Source organism: Microtus oregoni, unplaced genomic scaffold (assembly GCF_018167655.1).
Source record: "Microtus oregoni isolate MIOR12 unplaced genomic scaffold, Mior012 000000F_ref0000247, whole genome shotgun sequence".
Classification (NCBI taxonomy): domain Eukaryota; kingdom Metazoa; phylum Chordata; class Mammalia; order Rodentia; family Cricetidae; genus Microtus; species Microtus oregoni.
Genome location: NW_024543059.1, coordinates 26,222,338 through 26,240,606, shown reverse-complemented (window position 1 = coordinate 26,240,606; position 18,269 = coordinate 26,222,338). Strand labels below are relative to the sequence as shown.

At 44.3% G+C, this 18,269-nt stretch overlaps 1 protein-coding gene across 4 annotated transcripts in view; it reads right to left on the bottom strand.

Annotated features, from left to right (window-relative positions):
- Window positions 1-18,269, bottom strand: part of Lrrc28 (leucine rich repeat containing 28) — a 101,985-nt gene that overhangs the window by 3,540 nt on the left and 80,176 nt on the right. For all 4 annotated transcript variants that reach the window (XM_041657960.1, XM_041657979.1, XM_041657989.1 and 1 more), the window contains 2 exons: window positions 12,089-12,264; window positions 9,713-9,872 (listed from right to left, as the gene is read on the bottom strand). In XM_041657960.1, coding sequence (XP_041513894.1) covers window positions 9,713-9,872; window positions 12,089-12,264 — 336 coding nt within the window. The remainder of the gene's footprint in view (window positions 1-9,712; window positions 9,873-12,088; window positions 12,265-18,269) is intronic.

Below are 18,269 nucleotides of genomic sequence, written 5' to 3'. Positions count from 1 at the left end.
TATAGAAAATTTTCCTCAATCTGCTAAAAGGAAAGTACTTAAAAGTAAACGCCATTGCCATTGTACTTAGCAATGAGAAAGCAGATGCTTCCCCCTAAGATGGTGGTGAGGAGGGCAAGGAGTTGTTCTCAAACCACAGCACAGCACTAGAAATTCTAACCACTTTAATAAAGCAAGAAAAAAGGCAACCAGAAGGGAGGATATTATTTATTGGCAGATGGTAAGACATAATTGTCTATGCAGAAAATTCCATGTAATCTACAAAAATACTCCAACCCCCCCCAAAAAACTAGTAAGCTACAACATACAAGACAATTGCAAAAACAACAGATATTTCTTTATATGAACAATGAGCACATAGAAATTGAAGTAAAAATACCATTTAAGACTACAGAAAGAAAATGAAATCCTTGGATATAAACAAAGCATCTCAGGATTTGTTTGTGGACAATCTTAAGATTCTGATGAAAGAAAGGAACACTTTAGTCGGTGGACACACAGCATTCATTAGAATTCAGTAAATAATTCTATGAAAGAATTCAGTATAGGAATCTATGCCGTAAAGACATAGATTCCATACAAACTATTCCATAGGCTAAATGCAATTCTTATAGAAAATCTAAAAACCAAACCACCAACCAACTGGACCAAGAATAAGCTTAAAAATAAAAAAAACAAAAACAAAAAAATCCAGACCCAAGCATCACCAAAAACAACTTCTAAGGGAAGAAAAAAACCAAGCCATCATTGCTGTACTAAGCCTTGCAGCTGCAGTTTGGTGCTGGCTGAGAGAGACGTAGGCCAATGAAGCAGACCAGAATCCCAGACAAGCTTCGCATGCATTAGTAAACGGATAGCTGACCTTGACTGTCAATCCACAGGATTTAGAATCACAGAAACAAACCCGTGGGCATGTCTTGTCTCTTAGGGATTTTCTAGATTAAGCTAACTGAAACACAAAGATGGCACCATTACAAATTCAAAGCTAGCCTGGGTTACAGAATAAGTTTCAGGTTAGCACGGGCTACCAAGAGTGAGACTTTGTCTCAAAATAAGGTGAATCCAAAGACAAACACATAGGCATCCTCAGGAATATTAACCTTCATCAGGCGATGAAAGGAGACAGAGACAGAGACCCACACGGGAGCACCGGACAGAAATCTCAAGGTCCAAATCAGGAGCAGAAGGAGACGGAGCACGAGCAAGGAACTCAGGACCACGAGGGGTGCACCCACACACTAAGACAATGGGGATGTTCTATTGGGATCTCACCAAGGCCAGCTGGCCTAGGTCTGAAAAAGCATGGGATAAATCCGGACTAGCTGAACATAGCGGACAATGAGGAATACTGAGAACTCAAGAACAATTGCAGTGGGTTTTTGACCCTACTGCACGTACTGGCTTTGTGGGAGCCTAGGCAGTTTGAATGCTCACCTTACGAGACCTGGATAGAGGTGGGCAGTCCTTGGGCTTCCCACAGGTCAGGGAACCCTGATTGCTCTTCGAGCAGATGAGGGGGGGGGACTTGATCGGGGGAGGGGGAGGGAAATGGGAAGCGGTTGTGGGGACGAGGCAGAAATCCTTAATAAATAAATAAATTAAAAAAAAAATAATAATAATAATAAAAAAAAAACCAACAGAACAAACACAATTAGGTCAAACAAAGAGGCTTTTAAAGAGTGAAAACGCAATAGGGGATTTCACTTAGCTGCAACCCCTTCCGTGGTTCCAGGAACTGAATCGAAGGCATGGCTCATCTAGGCAAGCACTCTGTCACTGGACTGTGTTTCCAGCTGCGTTCTATTTTCACTTTGAGACTTGGTCTTTTGTCTTATTATGTTTTCCAGGCTGGCTTTGAACTCACCCTACACCCCAGAAGATGCTGGACTTGTAATCCACCTGCCTCAGATACTCCCTGGTCTGGAACAATCAAGCCTGGCTGGAGTTATTTTTCTTAATTCAGGAAATTACATGAGCTTTCTGTGAGGTATTTTGTATTGCTTGTAATTGTTTCTTTTCTCTTTCTTTCCTTCTTTCTTTTTCTTCCTTCCTTCCTTCCTTCCTCCCTCCCTCCCTCTCTCTCCCCCCCCTCCTTTATCTTCTGGAAGTGCTAGGGGTGATTGGATCCAGGGGCTCACACATGTGAGGCAAGCACTCTATTGTTGAGCTATGACCCTGCCCTCCTGAATGTTAAAGTCCGAATTCTAGCCCTATTATTTTTATTCAACATCAGAATATATACATTTGTATAAGTAGCAAGTAAAATGACTTCAGACACAACAGATCTTAGGCATATAATGTGTTTTGGAGAATTAGCTGGTAAAGCCAGACTCTTACTTGTAAGATTTATCTTTAGTTCTGTGTGTGTGTGTGTGTGTGTGTGTGTGTGTATGTGTGTGTGTGTGTGTGTGTATGTGTGTGTGTGTGTATGTGTGTGTGTGTGTGTGTATGTGTGTGTGTGTGTATGTGTGTGTGTGTATGTGTGTGTGTGTGTGTATGTGTGTGTGTGTGTGTATGTGTGTGTGTGTGTGTATGTGTGTGTGTGTGTATGTGTGTGTGTGTGTGTATGTGTGTGTGTGTATGTGTGTGTGTGTATGTGTGTGTGTGTGTATGTGTGTGTGTGTATGTGTGTGTGTATGTGTGTGTGTATGTGTGTGTGTATGTGTGTGTGTGTGTGTGTATGTGTGTGTGTGTGTGTATGTGTGTGTGTGTGTGTGTATGTGTGTGTGTGTGTGTGTATGTGTGTGTGTGTGTGTATGTGTGTGTGTGTGTGTATGTGTGTGTGTGTGTGTGTGTGTGTGTGTGTTCTGTGTGTGTGTGTGTGTGTGTGTGTGTGTGTGTGTTCTGTGTGTAGACAGGCATATGTGAGTGCGGGCGCCCTCAGACGCTGAAGGCACTGGATGCTGCCGGAGCTGGAGTTCCAGGTGGCTGTGAGCTGCTCCGCATAGATGCTGGTAGCCAAGCTCAGGTCCTCGGTAAGCGCAGTGGTGCACACTTAACTGCTGAGGCAGGGCTTGGCCACTGTTAGCCAGCTCCTTCATCCAGGGATACAATCTTTAATACTGCAACTGCCAAGCTTTTAAAAGTTAAGCTTCTAAGCATAAACAGCCTGAGCCTGGCAGGAAGAATGACTGGAGGTATCTACCTGTGCTACTAGGACATAGCAAGGCCACACACTTCTCTGCTTCTGAGGGGCTCCTGTAGCAACTGGTTGTGTCTGCTTACTGTACTGGCGGCGGTAGACTTCTCTCTCACAAGTCTCCTGGGGAATCCACCACCACCACCACAGTTGGTGTGTGCTCACTGTGGCCCTGGAGGGTCGGAGGTCTCAGAGGAGAAACTGAGCTATGCGCCAGCTCCAGTTAGGAAAGGCTGCTGACAAGGGCTACAAAGAACACAGGCATTCCGCACACTCAGAATCTGTGTGTATTTACAGCTGGGCAGCAGAAAGAGCATTTGAGTTGGTTTTAAAATACAGAACCACGATGATTCCTTAGGAGACGAATCACAATGCCGCTGGCACAGACCGGAGCCCACAGGCATCGTGAGAAATGTGGGATTTTCTCTTGTAAATGTGTTTCCTGATTAAAAATAAAAACCCTATCTTTGACTCATTACAGAAATTCAAGCCAGAAGAAAAATAATATTTATAAGAGCTGATAGGACGAAGTCCCACGCACATAACTTGTGGAAGAGTCACCTAGCAAACAGCTCATCGTACACAGCCGACACATTTAGGCTATCAGAGACTTTCTCATGAGAACGTCCCTGCGCAGAAGCAGAGGCTGCCTCAGACTCCGGGAGTGAGAAGAATTAGTTGATTCAGTTACAGTAAATCCCATTCCAGAGCACGGCACACACTAGGTGGGCTGGCAGTCATTTTTTAAATAATGCAGTAAGAAAAAATGACGTCATAAGTGTGGGACCCTGTCATGGTTAGTGCCCTTGTAGGAGACACCAGACAGCTAGTGCTGTCTTTTCTCTTACTCTCAGTAAGAAACTTGCTATCTGTAAGCCAGAAGGGGAGCCCTCACCAGACCAAACATGTAGCTACTCTGATTTGTGACTTCTACCCTACAGAACAATAAGAAAATACTTTTGAGATTCAAGCCACCTGATCTATAGGATTCTGCTATGGCAGCCTGTCCTTGTATAAGTAATAATTAAGATACAGTCACTAGGGTAGGATTGAATCCACTATGGCTGGTGTCCTCACAACAGGGACATTCAAAGAGGCACAGTCTAGAGGGGAGATGACGGGAGCATGAACAGGGACAAGGAAGCCGTGCACAAGTCAAGGAGAGGGGCCTGGCCTAGGAAGGTCCTGTCAGGGCCTCAGAAAGACCCAGCTGTGCTGACATCTTGACCTCTGGCTTCCAACCTCTGACCCAAGACAACACAGTTATGAGGCTAGCTAGCTCGTGCTATCTGTTCGAACCAGTGAACTGATGCCACTTGAGAATGGTCTGGTCACCTTCCTGTTAGGAAACAGAACATGGGAGACTCCTTTCATGCTTTGGAAAAGTCAGATGTGTATTGCAGCCTAATAAATGATACAGTAAATGCAACTCCTCCATTTTAATAAACAGATGATGAAGTTTTGGGAATGAAAAGTGGCTTTCTATGCATCCAAAGCCATGAATTTACTAGCTGGTCTACCCTGTTACATATATGAATGCTTAATAGTTACAGATATGTGAAATATTGTTACTTTGTTAAATTTAGGAAAAAACGAACACTTCTATGAACATTATTTTAAGAGAATAGCCATTATGCTCCCTTTTAAAATAATACCAGATGTGTACATGAATTAAGATCCTGGCTGACAGAACACATTGTTTTTTTTTTAAGTATTTTTCTTTTTTTAACATTTTATTCTTTTTTTTTCACTATACATATCAATCCAAGTTTCCACTCCCTTCACATACCCTCCCATCCCATCCCTATCCAATCCTCAGAGAGAGTAAGGCACATTGCTTTGGGGAAGGTCCAGGGCCCTCCCTACTATATCTAGGACGAGCAAGGTACACATACAAAGAGAATAGGTTCCCCCAAAGCCAGCACATGCAGTAGGGATAAATCCCTCAATTCTTCACAGACCTTGAAAGAACAATAATCAACTTCATATGGAAAAGCAAAAAACCCAGGATAGCCAAAACAATCCTGTACAATAAAGGGACTTCCAGAGGCATCACCATCCCTGACATCAAGCTCTATTACAGAGTGACAGTAATGAAAACAGCTTGGTACTGGCATAAAAACAGGAAAGTTAACCAATTGAATTGAATCAAAGACCCAGATATTAATCCACATACCTCTGAATATCTGACTTTTTTTTGACAAAGAAGCTAAAATTATACAATGGAAAAAGAAGTATCCTCAACAAATGGTGCTGGCATAACTGGATGTCAACCTGTAGAAGAATGAAAATAGATCCATATCTATCACTATGCACAAAACTCAAGTCCAAATGGATTAAAGACCTCAATATAAATCTGGCCACATTGAACCTCATAGAAGAGAAAGTGGGAAGCACTCTTCAATGCATGGGCACAAGAGATCACTTCCTAAATATAACCCCAGTAGCACAGTCACTGAGAGCAACAATAAATAAATGGGACCTCCTGAAACTGAGAAGCTTCTGTAAAGCAAAGGACACAGTCAATAAGACAAAAACCCAGCCTACTGAATGGGAAAAGACCTTCACATCAGACAAAGGACTGATCTCCAAAATATATAAAGAACTCAAGAAATTAGACATCAAAATTCTAAATAACCCAATTGAAAAATGGGGTACAGAACTAAACAGAGAATTCTCAACGAAAGAATCTCAAATGGCCAAAAGACACTTAAGGAAATGTTCAGCATCCTTAGCCATCAGGGAAATGCAAATCAAAACAACCCTGAAATACCATCTTACACCTGCCAAAATGGCTAAGATCAAAAACACCAATGATAGCTTATGCTGGAGAGAATGTGGAGTAAGGGGAAACACTCATCCATTGCCGGTAGGAATGCAAACTTGTGCAACCACTTTGGAAATCAGTATGATGGTTTCTCAGAAAATTGGGAATCAACCTACCTCAGGATCCAGCAAAACCACTCTTGGGCACCCCCCCTCATACATTGTTTTAATATAAACTGAACACATTAGAAAACTTCAAAATAATATTATCTAAACCTTTTAGAGTTTATGAGACTGAAAATACCTTGTTTCTTACAATAAGCATTTGGGCTTCATTATAAAAGAAAGACTACAGGAGTAAAGTAAAAAAAAAAAAATCCTGATACAATGTCCCCAGCAATGGGGGAAAAAGTGCAGGTTGCTGGATGAGAAGAAAGCCACAGACTCTCAATTTTAGACCCCAGCATTAGCCCACAGAAACCCACGATGATATCATGGTACTTCTTCCCTGCTTAAACAAGGCCCCTGGCTCTGCTCAGCAAAAGGGCAGTCCACCTAAGCCCTGGCCATGCACACACGCGTCTTTCCAGTCGTACTATCACATCTGTGTCTGAGATGAGAGAAGCATACACATACGTCTACGTTGAAGTGGGGAATTAGTACTCCTGACTGGAATCATGGTTAAGTTGTCCAAACGTCACGTAAAGGTAACACAACAACTACTTTACTTTAGTGACATCTACAGTAAGAAGAGAGTCTGTTTACAGTGGGCGCTTGGAACACACAGTTCCCAGCTGTGTGTGCACTAAGGAAGCCTGGGAAACTGCACAGCAGTGATGCATGAAGATTTCTAACTGCAGCTGAGCGAGCAAACAGGAGTTTTCTACGACAAGTTGCTAAAACGAAGATCACTTGCTAAAGACACAATAAAGTAAGAATGGCAAGTCCCTAAGCCATGATAATAAAAACACCAGGACTTACTAGTCATTACTGCCCTGTGCACTTCACATAGATGTGACTGATTCTTCATAATGACGGTGCTCAGAACATATTATCCTCAATCTATAGCCGGGAAGACGAAAATCAGAGCTAGTCAACTATCTGCCCCAGATCTCTCAGGTGGAGGAGTTAGAATCAGGGCCGTGCACTCTATTGCTTCATGCTTCTGTTCTCATAGATGGGTCTACTTTGTTAATCTATTCCCTGGGATCCTGTCTGTCCTCTTTCATTAAAAGGCAATCCCATTAAGTTATGTGATCACCTAAGATTAGAAATAATCTGCTATACGATATATATATATATATATATATATATATATATATATATATATAGTTTTAATGTTGTTATTGGTTTAATCCATGGTTCCTGCCCCAGAAATTTCTTCCCAAGGTAAGCCAAAGATATGCCAATCTTATCCCACTTTTCTGTAATGGAGCAGGCAATAAAACATTGGTCTGATCTTGTCCGATAGCAGTTCCTTAAGTCTTAAGACCCTCGCCATTCCAGAAGGTTCTGCACATAACCTAGAGGGAAGAATGACACATGACCCCTGCACAGAGAGGACAAGAAGAATGCTTAGAAAGACACCCAGTGGATGCCCGCACCAGGTCTGCCAGCAACCAGACCACATAGTGAAGTTTCCACAAAAACCCACAGGTCATTTTCAGGGCTTTCAGATAGTTGGGTGCACGGGGATTCTGGGAGGTTGGCACACTGAGGGAGAGGGCGGAACACTCCACACTTCTTCCCCAGGCCTCTTCTGAGTATCCTGCATATGTACTCTTTGTGATGCTCTTTAAAGAAGCTGGTTTAAATATTTCCCTGGGTTCTGTGAGTTGCTCAAGTAAATTAACTGAACCCAAAGAAGGGACTCTGGAAGCCCCAGTGTGTACCCACCAGTTAGAAGCACAAGCTAGCTGGGGCTTTTGAGTGGTACCTAGGCGGGGTGGGCAGCCTTGGGGTCTAAGCCTCAGCCTGTGGATCTACCATGCCCCGGTAGACAGTGTCAGACAACTGGGGCCGTGTGTGTGGAAAACCCTCCAACACTCTGCTGGGTATAGAGGAAAACAAACAGCACAAGGAGGCTTGTTTGTTTTTCCCAGAACGAGCATCAAATTAAAAAGGTTCAGAGGAGAGCTTCTGTGTGTAGAAAACGTTAAAAAAAAATACAAAAATGTTGAAATAGGAACCTAACGCATATCAAATAGGATTATCCAGGGCAGGGAAAAATATGCATCGCTTGGGAAGGAGCAGGCAGGGACACAGAGGAGGGGGCCTCATTTGCTGAGTAACTATCACGTGCCAGGTGTTTGCCTCCCTCATCTGCTAACCTAAGTATGGCCACGATGCACACTGTTCTTGCCCCATTCTGAGGCTCGGGGAACTGGGCAAGCTGCCCAAGTTCTCAGTGCAAAGTCTCTGATTTTTATCTCCTATCCCATATAGATTAAGAACTAAAAACAGGGCTGCGGGTATCGAGTCTTGCCTAGAATACCCACAAAGCTGTGGGCTCTATTTCCAAGGCCTTGGAGGAAAGAAATGAAGGAAGCAAAAAGGCAGGAAGGGAGAGAGAATGGGAGAGTGAAACCTTGGAAAGGGTTTTATAAAATGATCCTAACAGCATTGGATGGTAGCGCACACCTGTGAGACCATTTACCCCCTACCCTCCAGGAGGCCGAGGCAGAAAGATCCTGTGTTTGGGGCCAGCCTGGGTTGTCACGTAACAAGATTATGTCTCAAACAAAAATGATCACAATGGAAACGCTTGCTGGCATCAACAACCACCTGGAAAGTTCCCCACCCCAAACTCCATACTCCACAGACAAGTTAGATATCAGACTTTCTTTCCTCCTCCTAGCTTTGATGTATTCAAACTTAGGCTGGATGCAGTGGGGCCTGTCTGCAACCCCAGCATTTTGGAAGCAGAGATAGGAGAGGATAAAGCTATCCCCTGCTATTCAGCTAGTTTCATGATTGTCTGGGCTATATGAGACCCTGTCTCAAAACAAAACAAAACAAAACAAATAAAATCAGATGTGAAAACCCATAAGGCACGGCCAGGCACGTGGGGATTTTCTGATGCTTTCCTACCTTTCTCTGTCTGGCATTCTTTCTCTAAATAACAGTATCGGCTCTGGATTTTACTTAGCGAACATTCTTCATGAATTCAAGGCATTCTGCCAAGAAACACAGCGTGGCATGGGAATGCCATTGAGAGAGTTAGATTCAGAGCAGAAACAAGCCTGTGTGTGCACAGTGTGGCCACAGCTTTTGGGTATGCCAGACGAACACAAGGCTGAGCTCTTCGTATACAAAGGTTGTCTCCCCTTGCACCAGGGGTCGAGCTAGAATGAACAAGATGCTCCAAACAACACGCGCGGCTGTGTGTGTGTGTGCTCTGACCAAGTCCTAAAGCCTAAGGGGGCAGCCAGGCTTTCTTGTAGCAGTGACAATGGCCACACTTCATTTAGCACAGTGCTTCACAACTTTCCTATTGCTGTGACCATTTAATACAGTTCCTCATGCTCTCGTGACTCCCAGCCATACAGTTATTTTATTGCTACTGCATAACTGCAATTTTGCTACTGTTATGAATTTTATGTACGAATCTGTTTTCCAATGGTCTTAGGTGACCCCTGTGAAAGGGTCACTCAATCTCGCCAAAGGAGCCATGGCCCACAGGTTGAGAACGGCTGATTTAGCCCCTTTAAGCTGTAGAGTCAACACCCCTTCCATGCATGACCCCCCACTCCCGCGCTGCACCCCTGGCCCAGGTGTGAACCCCGGTGCCCACTTAGGCCTGCTTACCCCTGGTGCAGGCCTGCCATCGGCGTCTCTCTCAAGGGGAAGAGCTTGGGATAGACGAAGGTAAACATGGGCTCACTGCACCGGTGACAGTGCCCCAGGGGGCAGTGCAGCAGCTCCAGGAGACTTCTGGGTAATGAGATTGGAGACAAAAAGTTCAGATCTGGAACAGAAGAGAAATATCAGGCAGATGAGTGAAAAATCCATTTCCTTAAACTGGACGTTTGAAAACACTTCTCTTTGTTACCAAATAAGCTCAAACAGTTAAAAGTACTTCATGTTGGAAATTCTGTTATCTGATAGTTATTCAGTAAAATCTAACATTATTAGGAAATGAAAGATGTTTTTTATATTTTTGACACTAAGGGAAAATGAAAATCCACTCTTTTAAGAGCAGCTAGAAGCTGTCCTGAGGCAGAGGCAAGGAAAGAATTAGATCAAATAGTCTTTAGGAACGAGGATCAAAAGGCGTCCGTCTACGCGGAGCGGGTTCTGCAGCCTTTCATAAGTCAGAGAATTGGAGGGGGACGAGGTCTGAGGCTCTCACCAACTCCCATTAAGTTCTCCCTGAAGCGACCGGGCCCTTGCTCAATTAACTGCCAATAAAGGCTAAATTATGAAAAGGCTAATTACTGGAGCCTATCAGATGCTGGAAGTCAAAGAGGATGAGCGAAAAATCAGGAGACCAAGCTTTTCCTTGTTTCAATTCTCATGAACAGAAACGGTGAACACTCTTCCCCAGCCCAGTCTGAGCCACAGAGGACAGCAAACCCTCTCAGCACCCAGGCTCTTGACATGGGCTTACGCTGTCTTAACGCTCATGCTAAACACGCACTGCAAGGGGGAATGCTCGGCAAGGAAACAGAAGGTTTTAGCCTTTTATATCTGCCCAGAATGAGCAATACCCACTTAGAAAAATGTAATTCATATATAAGTATATAACTGAAAATTTACTGTTCAGTACAAACAAAAGAGATAAATGAAAAACAGCTTCCAGACCAGCAATATGGCTCAGTAGGTAAGGGTGAGTGTCACCAAACCTGAAGACCTGAGTTTGATCTCTGGAACACGCACGGAACTAACTCCTCCAAGTTACTCTCTGACCTCCTCATGTACACAGTGCAAGGCATACACGCATGTACACGTACACACTCACTCACACATATGCACACCCCATAAATACATCTTTAAAAATAGCTTAGTTTTGGACTAACTAGATGTTCCCGGAAGGGCGAGTTGTTTTCTGTTGTTGTTTTAGTTAACTCCACGCTCCCTCCCCAAATACAAAGACAAAGCATGTAGCAGCTTTAAAAAGCGCACTTGACACTCCATGAGTAGACAGAGTTTGGGTCCCTGCACCCATGTCAAGTGTAGGGGAATGTGGTGCCCCGTTCTGGCCTCCACGGAAGCCCTCACCCCATACACGTACGCACGCACTGATACACACATAAATAAAAATGTAAAAGCATGAAATGTATTTTCTTACTAACACTGTTCTGGTCATTGTTTATTCGTGTTTGCCTCCTTTCTCCCTCCGTTTCTGGTGCTGCTGGAATTGGTCTCAGCACACTCACTGCACATGCTCGACGACTCAGCCCCATCTCGGTGCTTTCCTGAGGATACGTGTCAACAACACCTCTGCAGTCTACATATGGCTAGACTTGTTCCAAAGCAAGCATTGGCCTGCTTGACAGTGCTGCCAAAGGCTTCTCGTATTTCTTTACCTTACCTTTGCAAGAAACGAGGAGACAGAAAGGCAGAGCCCGGCTCTTCTGGAGGAGAAATTTAACTCTGCTTCACCACTGCCAGCCTTTCACCTCACCCAAACACACCTGCACACACCAGTTTCTCTGGGAACCACTATCCTTTGCAAGAAAAACCACACTTTATTTGTTTTTTTTTTTTTTTTTTTTTTGGTTTTTTTCGTGACAGGGTTTCTCTGTGGCTTTGGAGCCTGTCCTGGAACTAGCTCTGTAGACCAGGCTGGTCTCGAACTCACAGAGATCCTCCTGCCTCTGCCTCCCGAGTGCTGGGATTAAAGGCGTGCGCCACCACCGCCCGGCGAAAAACCACATTTTAATGAATGTTCCTGTGCGTCTGCAGAAACCAGTGTTGAAAATATTAAAACTTTTCAAAGAAAAGCCCTAGTCTTGCACATATGAGCACAGGACAAGCTTCTGGGGAGGCTGGGACAGGAAAACCACTAATAAACTCAATACCAGGGAACTGAAGAGTTGGTTAAAATAGTCAATTTAGTGTTAAATGTGTATGTTGTCACAATAACAACAACAAAAAATGTAAGATGAAAACTAAAACAGACAGGACAAAAGCCAAGTATTCATTTCCTGACTGGGACAGAAGAGAAGGCCATGTACGCACCTTTTGGAGCCCTGTGGTAGGTGTGGTAGAGACTCCGCATGGCCAGCTCCTGCAAGGGCAGGACATGGTCGTTCTCTGTGCCAATGGCCTTCACCTCGGCCGGGAGGAAGACGGTCAGTTGCCCGGATGAAAAGGACAGCAGCTTCACCTCAGACACCTGGATGGTGACGCCACAGCTGCATAAGGACACAACACAGCGGCATCAGTTGTGAGGTGGGCTGTGCGCCAGTTCACAAGGCGATCACACGTGGATGCGACAATTCAGTGACTGAGCTGCCAGTTTCCTTCACAGCAAGCAGATGCTGACCCAGGCTCTGTACTCAGTCCTGGCTCAGAGACACAAGCAGCAGCTGGAGCACGGCTGCATGACTTCCAGCAAGGCTGCCTTTGCAGAAGCCTTCCTTCAGAGGATCTATGAAGCTTGCTGCGTAAGCTCCACTCCCCCCAATTTTACTACCCTTTCTGAGTTTATGCTGCTGGAAGCTTTCAAGTTGATTCTCTTTTCTTGTCATTGTACAGCGAATTCACTACATCGATGAAGCTGGCCTTGAACTTGCAGAGACTCTCCCGATTCTGCCTCCTAAGTGCAGGGGTTACAGGCTACACTAACCTGCCAGGCTTCACTTCTGGGAGTGAAGAAAGAGCTGGCACAGCATGTGCTCGCTCTGCAGGCCCCACAACCTGGGTTTGGCTGTCCAGACGGCACACTGACATCTGTAAGCCAAGTGGGTCCCTACCAAGAGATGGGAGATGGGGATAGTGGACTCACCAGAAGACAGCAGGCCAGTTAGTCTGGCTGTGAAATATCAAGGCTGACCCATCTCAAACTCTTGGATTCTTTAGCTGCTTCTTGCCTGGTATTTTGTCATCAAAAAAGCAAATAACCAACCAACTGACCAAACAACAACAAAGCAAACCCCTAACCCAGGGGTGTGGAAAAAACAAGAGCAGAAGGCAGGTACTCTCCCTCTAGAATATAAGGAAGATGAAAAAGAGGAAACTATAGGAAACCTGCAGCTGCTGAGGATGATTTGGGACCTACAATTCCTAGGGCGAGGGGTTAGGTTAGGAGAACTGAGCACCACAATGCTCTGTAGGAAGAGGAGGCCACAAGCAAGGAAACAATGACTTAGGAAAATAACAGCCATCTGACAAGTGGAGTTTTGGCAAATGTCTTATTTTTTGTGGCACTGGCAAGGGCATAGTGCCCAGGTATTGAGTCAAACACCAGGCTGGATGTCCTTGTGGAGCTATTTTTAGATAGGATTAACATTTATATTAGTAGACCGTGAGTAAGATCCATGAGCTCAGATGAAGGCCAAAAGAACAAAGACAGGGCTTCTCCACAGAAAGGGGAATTCTGTCCTTCCCTACATATCCTGAGGAGCATCCATGACTGTGGGAACTGAACCCTGATAGATTCATACAGTGAGACAATAGTACCTATTTCCAAACTTTAGTTTTTATTGCACAGTTTTAGTGTGATGGGCCTTGTGGATCACCTTAGAGACTCTATCATAAACGGCTACCATAGGGTCATTTTTATACAGCATAAAATAACCCTGACCTGAGCAGGGCTGATCTGAGTTGTAGCTTAAAGGATATGTTTACATCCATACTGAATTTTTCATACACACTGAATAAGGAGAACCCTGAGCAAAAATTAAAACAATAAAAATGTGGAGTAAAGGCCATATTAAAAAGTTGGCTTCCAGTTTATGATCCTTCCCTGACTGATCTCCTGAGTGCTGGGATTATAGTACGTTATTCGTGGATATTTACTTCACATCATTGCTGCTGCTCCTGCATGGACAAGGCCCAAACCCGGGACAACAAAAGGATCAGGGGACGGAAAGAAAGTGTTGCTTCCTTAAGGTTCTTACTGTCCCTTACAGTTACAATGACAGATTAAATTGAAGGGACTCACACCCAACAAGTGTACCCTCATTTTATAGGACGTTTAATCTTTCTTTGATAATTCTTTTTAGCACTGCTCTTCACCTCTAGATGTAAGAAGTGAACTAAATTTAAGATCCATATATTGTGTGACTTCCACGATTCACCCGCAAGGCCAGCTGAGCAAGGGCTGCGAGGATGCACCGTCTGACTCAGCCCTTCTCTCGCCCATCCTGCCTGCGCTGCTTCCACAGGACTTGATTCTGGAGGAGTCAGCAGGAGAGTCCCAGTCACACAGGTGTGAGCCCAGACAAAGGAGAGAGAGGCAAGGAGGAGATGGCAGGATGGCCACTGCACAGGGTCAGTGTGGGTGATGACAATTTCCTTCATCCTTCAATTTCTCCCTTTCGAAAATAGGGACAGCTCATGAGGGTTGTTGGAAAGATGTTGCACAATAACACCCACGAACCAAGAGCACACTGTCCGGTACACAGCAAATCCCAATCCACATGTACAGGTACGCTTTCTTTTTATTATTAATTACTGCTTCAGAGTAAGATTAGAGCCATGGCAGTCAAGGGAAGAGGAAACTATGAACTGGGATTTAGCTATTGTTATGTACAGGGAACATGGCAGGAGCTGCAGTTCCAACCAATCAGAATCTGGAACATGGACGAGACTGGAAGGGACTGCCTTGACAAGTGAGCACCACACATCCAAGAAAGGAAGTGACTGGGGCAGTGGAGAAGTGACCAAGAGGCAGCTGTCCGTGAGAAGGAACGGCAGACACAACAAGCTTCAGTTCATAACAGGACAAAGGATTATCCAGCAATTATTGAACACTGCTAGCTCTGATTTATAATCCAAGCAGTTTAAAACACTTTAGACTAAATGCCTAGGAGGTTAAAAAATATATGTAAGTTGTACCCTTAAGTAACTTATTAAAATTTCAAATTTTAGGGCCTCTGGTTTAGATAATTATAATAATTATTAGAAAACATGCTTTAATTCAGTATTGTCATAGCTGTCACTCATCATTAGCTTAAAACAGGCTCACTGAATAGCAATGTCATCTTGCCACTGAGATTTTGCTACGTATTTGCCCCAAAATGTATGATGTAGCAAATTAATTCATATGAATTTTCACTTTTATCATTCGAACCAACTGTACGTCAAAACTGAAGATCTAGGGCTGGAAAGATGGCTCAGTGGATCAGGCACTTGTAGCGCAACCATGAGAACCTGCGTTTGACTCCGATGTAAAAGCTGGGTGCAGCTGCAGCACGTGCCCATGACCTCAGTGTTCCTGCAGCAAGATGGCTGGAGACGTGAGACACGCAGGAGCACATGGGCAGCCAGCCCGGCATCCAGCGGCAAGAGAGCTTGCCTCAGACAAGGTGGGAGGGAGGTGAGGACTGACGTTAGGGTTGTCTTCTCACAACAAGCCTGCCACGGCACCGTGCGGTACATTCACACACATGCAGAGGAGGGAGAAGAAGGAGGACTAGGACAGATATTTTTTAAATGAAGATTTAATCACTAATTTTGAGCCCTTCAGAAAGTGCCCACAACATCTCTACCATCAGGGAATCTATGGACTTACTCTCCCTTTTAGCAGAAACATCTTTTCATTTTCCATAAGGAGAAGGAAAGGAACTGTGAGCTAGAGACACTTTGTCCTGATGACGTCTACACTGGGTGGTTACTTAGCTGCTCTGAGAAGATGTTTCTCTCCCTCCCTCCTTCCCTTCCTTTGAGACATGGTCTTGTTATAAAGCCCAGGATGGACCTGCACTCAGAGCAATGCTCCTGACTCAGTTCAGGAATGACAAACTGGGCTTTGTATTAGCACTTTAGAATCTTCTCTTTGTTTATCTTCAGTTGTTTTCAGAGGTCCCTCCCCAGCTCTGACGCAGCCACACTGCTCAGGCACAGCCTGTGTTCACACTGTTGCTGCTGCCGCCGCCTTGTGCTCTCCTGACTCTCCCTGGGCAGCAAGCATGTAGCTTTCACATGGTCTGGCAGCCCCTTCTGTTCTCAGTCTTCTCTGCAGTCTTTAGGCTGGGTTGCATCTGCTCCACCTGCATCCAACTTCACTCCTTTCTGTTGATTCGGCCTATTCTGCCACATGAAGCCATCAAACAATGGTTTCATCTCAGGTAATGAATGTATTGTTCAATTCTAAAATCTTGTATTTCTTTTTTAGAGTTAGTTCTATTTTTCTGGTCTTTCCATGATAAGCCTATTCTTTACTCATTGATGAAAGTTACAAGATTATTTTATAATCTTCACCTTTTTACTCCAACATTTCAGGTGGCCCCAGGTTGGTCTCTAACCATCTTTATTCTTGAGAATGTCCAAATTCCTCTGATCTTTACATACCATAGAATTCTGAACTGCATCCTAGACATTAACGCCTAGATCGCTGAGACTCTAGATTCTGTTATATTCCTCTAGGAATAGAAACACTAGCTTTTTGTTTTGGCAAGTTATTCGGCAAGTTGGAGTCAAAGAGAAAACTCTGTTGGATGCAGTTGGGCTGCTCTGGGTCTGTCCAGGAGGTGTGATTTGGATCCCCAATACTGTCGTAAGTGTAGGGAGCCCTCAGGTAAAAGTGGTTTGTGAACAAAGGGAATGATCAGCAGAACAACAGCCTGCAGAGTAAGAAAGAGGCTCGGTTGGCTGTACTGCAAGAATCGAACACAAAACTGCCAGTTAATAAATGGGTGTGCTGGCTGTGGTGGTCCACACCTCTAAGCTCAGGAGGCAGAGGCCGGCTGACTCTACGAACTCAAGGCTAGCCTGGTCTACACAGTGAATTCCAGCCCAGCCAGGGTTATATAATTAAGATCATGTCTCAAGAATAATGACTGAACAGACAATTCTCAAAAAAGAAATTTAAGTGGTCAATAAATATTTTAAAAAGCATTTAACATCTGGGAAATGCAAATCAAAACTGCTTTGAGATTCTATTTCACCCCAGTCAGAATGGCTGCCATCAAGAAACCAAAGGACAATGGATGCTGATGAGGGTGTGAGCAAAGAGGAATCTTCACTCATTGTTGGTGGGAGTGCAACCCGTGCGTCCATTGCGCAGATAAGCATGAAGATTTCTCAAACACTTAAAGACAGAACTCCCACATGACCCAGCTACAACACTCCCGGGAATATATCCAAAGCACTAGACCCTACTGCAGACACACACACTTGTCTGCTGCTGCTCAACTCACGGCAGCTGGCAAATGAACCAACCTGGAGTCCATCAACAGAGAGATGGATGATGAAAATGTGGTATGCATAAAGAAATTATATTCTACCATAAAGAAAACACCGAATTTTCAGAAAATGGAGGGATCTGGAAATTATATTAACCCAAGAAACCCAGATTCAGAAAGACAAATATTGCACATTCTCTCTTGTATGTAGATCCTAGCTTTCACTGTTCATATGTACACACACATGCAGGTATGGGCTCACTGTTCATATGTACACACACGTGCAGGTATAGGTTCACTGTTCATATGAACACACACGTGCAGGTATGGGTTGACTGTTCATATGTACACACACATGCAGGTATGGGTTGACTGTTCATATGTACACACACGTGCAGGTATAGGTTCACTGTTCATAAGTACACACACGTGCAGGTATAGGTTCACTGTTCATATGTACACACACGTGCAGGTATGGGCTGACTGTTCATATGTACACATACGTGCAGGTATGGGCTCACTGTTCATATGTACAAACACGTGCAGGTATGGGCTGTGGAACTAGGGACTACACGAGAGGAAAGGAGGTATTGAGGAGCACATGGAATACAAAATTAAATGGGCTGAAGGGAAGAGGATAAACAAAAATAAATATGATCGAAACATAATTCTTTGCATGCTAATTCAAAATAAAGTTTAAAATATACTATAGGTTAGTAAATTTATTCATGATCTATTAATAAATAGCTTCAACTGACTGGGGAAAAATCTATAACTGGTCTGTGATCTAAAAAATGTTTAATCCGCTGGTTCAACTGAGTCGAACAATCCTATTACCTCGAGTGACCGCATGACAAACCATTAGGTCACTTAAAGAAACTGCTCCCAGATCCAGATCCAGCTGGAAAGGTCCACGCACAGACGCTTGTTTACTTTGTCTCACACCACCAGGGTTCTGGGGAATAGCCCAGGTGGGCCACTCTGCCATCAAGTGCTCCTGCATGCCCACACGCGCCACTCACGGCCCTCAAAAACCCTAACTGGTGCTTGGGAACTCACGGCATTTACTG